The following is a 4,754-nucleotide window of genomic DNA, read 5'->3' as shown; positions in this document are numbered from 1 at the left end:
ATTTGTCAATTAATTATAACTAGAAGCTTTGTAAAGTATAAGGTTTAAGACTTTCTTATTTAGAATTTATTTTACATTAAACCTTGGTGTTTCATAAACACTACCTCTTCTAAATTAACTTGTACATGTTTGCAAAGGGTCAAGTTGAGCGCTATGTTCACATGCCGACCATCGAGTATGACGAATGACACGAATCAATTCGACTTGTGCATGTCATGACTCTTGAGACCTCATAAGTCATTGACGTGAGTCACAACTCTTGGCCCTCATGGGGGATGGCCGATGTTTATGCTCTGGTATCTTTTGTTCTTGTGGTAGTGCGTTTATTCTTAACCGCCGGTTTCTTTAGTGTGGCAGGACCCTAGGGCATGACTCTGCGTACGACAGGAGCCATAGCCGAAGACACACGCCAGAGGAAGAAATGTGCATAGATGCGGTCGCAGCGTCGTCGCCTGAGGAGAGATATGAGCATACTTCGTGTGCTCGGCACCTTCGTCATCCCTCATCCATGGCCAGGAGAGCAAGATCCTGCAGGTCATCATCTGCACTGGCCCCTCATCCATCCAAGCAGGAGGCCGCAGACTTCCTAGCAACACATCTATTCATGCTTGGATGCCATCGCTTGTGCTTTCCAACATGAGACCACATGCACGGAAGGTTCAAGCCCGTCTGCCTGGATGAGGCGGCCATTGCCTTGGAGCGCGCCAATTCTGACGGCATCTCTATCTGCCTTGACACCGCCTCATTGCTTCTGCAGCGCTGTGTGCACGGTGTGGAACTGCCCTCTGCAAAGCGCTTGCATGAGTCATTTGTACATATTGGACTCGATTCCATCCGACATTTGGAAGAGCATATTGTTCGGCTTTTTTGCGCATGTGGGAGCTTATCAGAAGCCGAACGAGCATTCTCCAAGGCTTCTGATCCATCTTTGTACACCTGGAATTTGGTCATCTCTGCTCATGTTAAGTTTGGAGATACCAAACTTGCATTTTGGCAGTTTTCTGAAATGTGGCAAAAGGGCCACGAACCTGACAGGATAACATTCCTAACACTGCTGAGAGCATGTGGTGTTGAACTAGATGTCACAGCAAATAGGCTGGTTCACAATCAGATTGTCCAGTGTGGCGTTGAATCTGACATGCAGATAGGCAGTGCAATTGTTGACATGTATGCCCGATGTGGGAATCTAGAGGAAGCTTACAAGCTGTTCAGGCAGTTGCCAGGTCGAGATGTTGTCTCATGGGGTGTTTTGATAACAGGATGCATTCAGCATGGACATAGCCTTTGGGCCCTTGAACTTTTCCAGAAGATGCTGCTTGAAGGAATAAAGCCAGACCGAGTAACTTTTCTATCATTGGTTAAAGCATGCAGTCATTTAGGAACTGCAACACAGGGCAGGTGGTTACATGATGCAATTGTGAAACACCAGATTGAATTAGAACTCACTATTGGCAATGCACTAGTTGACATGTATGCCCGCTGTGGGTGTTTAGATGAGTCAGTTAAAGTACTGACAGGTCTACATTTACGTGATGCAGTCTCCTGGAATGGTGTTATTGGAGGTTATGTCCAGCATGGGCTTGAAGCTCATGCACTTGATCTCTTTGAGAAAATGCAGGTGAAAGGCACTAAGCCAAGCAAAGTCTCATTCTTGTGTGTCCTGAAAGCATGCATCAACGTAGGTGCCTTAGCTCGAGCAAGGCTGATACATGAACAAGTTGTGAGATATGGACTTCAACACGACCTGGAAGTAGGGAATGCCTTGATTGACATGTATGCCAAACTTGGAATCCCGATTGAGGCATACACAGTTTTTAATAAGTTGCCAATAAGGGATATCATTTCTTGGGGTGCTATGATTGCAGGATATGCTCAGGTTGGAAACTGTAAACTTGTCATGAAATTTCTGGAGGACATGACAAAACTAGGACTCAGACCCAACGAGACCATTTTCACAAGTATACTTGCCGCTTATAGCTGTGCTGGGCATCTGCAAGAAGCCTGGACAATCTTTAAGTGCATGGAAGAAGATTATGGCATTGCTCCAAATACTGAACACTACAGCTGTATTGTAGATCTGCTCGCACGTGCAGGATGTTTGAAGGAGGCTGAACGTCTTTTCAAAATGACTTCCCTGAAATTGGACGCCATCCCATTGAAATCTTTACTTACGAGTTGCAAAACACATGGCAACACAGACCTTGGACAGCATTGCTTTGAGCAAGCTGTCGAAGCTGAACCTGCAGATGCAAGTAATTATGTGCTTATGTCGAGTTTGTATATGAATGCTCAAATGCGGGAGGATGTTGTCAAATTACGGGAGAGGAGAACAAGTGCAAGTGCATGGAAGAAGCCTGGGAAGGCCTGGATAGAAGTTAACGAGAGGGTAAATGAATTTATCATGGGAAGCAAGGACCACCAGAGAAGTGGAGAAGTTTTTTCCAGGTTTCTTCGATTTCATGTCATGGCCAAGCAATGTGGGCATGTTCCACAGTTGGATGCTGTACCGGAGTCAATTTAGAGTAACATGGAGCATAGTGTTCAAGCCCATTTCAACCTTCAGGCATTAGAGCTGAGATCCGCTTTAGTACATGCATGGTTATATACTCCCTTTTAGTATATACTAACAACAAAGAACCTACCTCAATTTATTAACTTGGTCTCTTATTTCCTCTATTCATCTCTTCTGTTAAGGCTAATCAACTGATTTTAAGCCCAAAACAAGGCCCTTAGCTGATTTGTTCTGAAGGAGTATCTTATTTAAGGTTCAAACAGTTTATGCACCTGGTAGTCTATCTCTGTAGGCGTGCAGAATTTTTCAATGGCTGAGAATTTGGGAATGCAACAAGTCTCAGATGTAAATAATAAGGCTGATAACAGCGAACATGAGCTCTAACAGAAAAGTCTATTCAGCAAAGATGAGCTTCTACTGAATCCCTTTGAAGCCCACAGAACTATGTGTTATTAGCCTTCCTACTGTTTGGCATGATGGGATAACAATGTTTCCACTGTGAGAACAATTCCTCAAGTCTGCATACTTAGAATCTGCAGAGTTCTTGCAACTCCTCACTGGTAGGACTGGAGACAGTTCGCCTCTGATCACGACATAGCATGTGCAAACAAGGGCACACTGTTGCAGGTAAGAGCATTGCCTATTTTCCTTTAATTTTCTAACATAAACTCGTATTTGTAACATAAATTGTTCAAGGCAACTTAACTGAAGTTAATAGTGGGCAATTTTTTGGGCCCTAAAGGGCAATGCCAACAAAACGAGGCACCAGCTTTAGTTCTTCCTAAGAGCTTTATATCCCACTTTGTAAACTTGAGCTTTTTTACACAAACCTCTAAAGGAAACTAAGATATTTCCCTTCAAAGGGTAATATTGTCCATATGCATAAGGTGGATAGACCTCTCCCCATACAAAACCATATTTCTACTTCTCCATGTGAACTTACTACAGCTTTGATTATATTCTAAATCTTTAGAGAGTTATCATTCATGTTTCTAGGGCTTTCCCTAAATAGTGCTAATTTTATAGAGGCCCTTTTGTGTAACCCCACAATTTTGATCTTTTTTATCTCCTTCCAAGTTGGCTTAGGCTTCAAGACGTTCTAAAAAATGACGATGGATGGATTCTTCAACTTTCTACAAAGTGAAATCAAAGAGATGTCCCTCTTACAAGAGTGCCTTTGGTGTTAGATTTAGCTACCACCATATCAGCAAAGAAACACATTTCTATGGGTTTGAATCAAAGTGTTAGATTTAGCTACCACCATATCAGCAAAGAAACACATCTTTGTGGGTTTGAATCTTCCAAAATGTTTTTATGAGTAAAAAAGGCGAGGTTTCTAATACCAAAAAACGTTTCTATGAGTAAAAAACATGAGGTTTCTAATACAAAAAAACAATGAAGGCTATTAAGCATGGACAACATTAGCTTCGCAACTTGCCAAAGTTGATTTTGGATAAGAGACTTTTTGGGCAATTTTAGTTATTGAACTCTGTCATTCTAGTATCAATATCACGTATTGAAAGTTTGTTATAGGACTTTAGTCTAATTTATAAGTTATCTATGATCTATCGTGATTCATTTTGAAAATTTTCATTTTGTTTTGGAATGAGAATCATGACGTTCCTAGGGTTTGAATGCACACATCCATGTAAACATCCACATGCTCAAATTGTCAAGATTGTGGAAGAGAAGGAAGGAGTCTCACTTGTAGCTTTCTTGCTTGCACAATGGGGGAATACACACATAGGTGGAGCCTGAAAACAGTTTTCCTCTTCTTAGTTGTGTAAGCCAAAAGAACTCTAGTACATAGAAATAGAAGAACCCTATATATGGGTCTCAAACCAAACTCAACTAACTAAGGTGGCATATTAACTGAGCCACGAACTAGAGTAGATAAGGATAGCTGTCATCTAACTATTATTCATGGGCGGTGTACCAACCGCATCTACAGCTAACAAGTCGGTGTCATAAATGCACAACGGTCACCCTGGCATATCACGAGTGGAGCTCGATATCTCAATACTCCCCCTCGAGCTCAATCCCAATTCCTGCACACCAAGCAGGTCTCTGAACTTGCACAGCTTCTCTGCGTCCAATGCCTTCGTAAATATGTCAGCTACTTGATTCTCTGTGCTGACATAAACTAGATCAATAAGACCTAGTAAAACCCTCTCCCGCACATAGTGATAATGCACCTCAATGTGCTTTGTTCTAGCATGATAGACTGGGTTATTTGCCAAGT

At 42.1% G+C, this 4,754-nt stretch overlaps 1 protein-coding gene across 1 annotated transcript; it reads left to right on the top strand.

Annotated features, from left to right (window-relative positions):
* Positions 1-305: 305 nt before the first annotated feature.
* Positions 306-2,772, top strand: LOC148012184 (pentatricopeptide repeat-containing protein At2g13600-like). Its single transcript, XM_087669608.1, has one exon. The coding sequence runs from the start codon at positions 647-649 to the stop codon at positions 2,519-2,521; it is 1,875 nt and encodes a 624-aa protein (XP_087525734.1). The 5' UTR covers positions 306-646; the 3' UTR covers positions 2,522-2,772.
* The last annotated feature ends 1,982 nt before the right edge of the window (positions 2,773-4,754 follow it).

Source organism: Lygodium microphyllum, chromosome 27 (genome assembly GCF_053477565.2).
Source record: "Lygodium microphyllum isolate KBCC chromosome 27, Lygodium_microphyllum_v1.1.10, whole genome shotgun sequence".
Taxonomy (NCBI): Eukaryota; Viridiplantae; Streptophyta; class Polypodiopsida; order Schizaeales; family Lygodiaceae; genus Lygodium; species Lygodium microphyllum.
The sequence above is the reverse complement of the archived record's forward strand: the minus strand, read 5'-3'. Positions and strand labels throughout refer to the sequence as shown.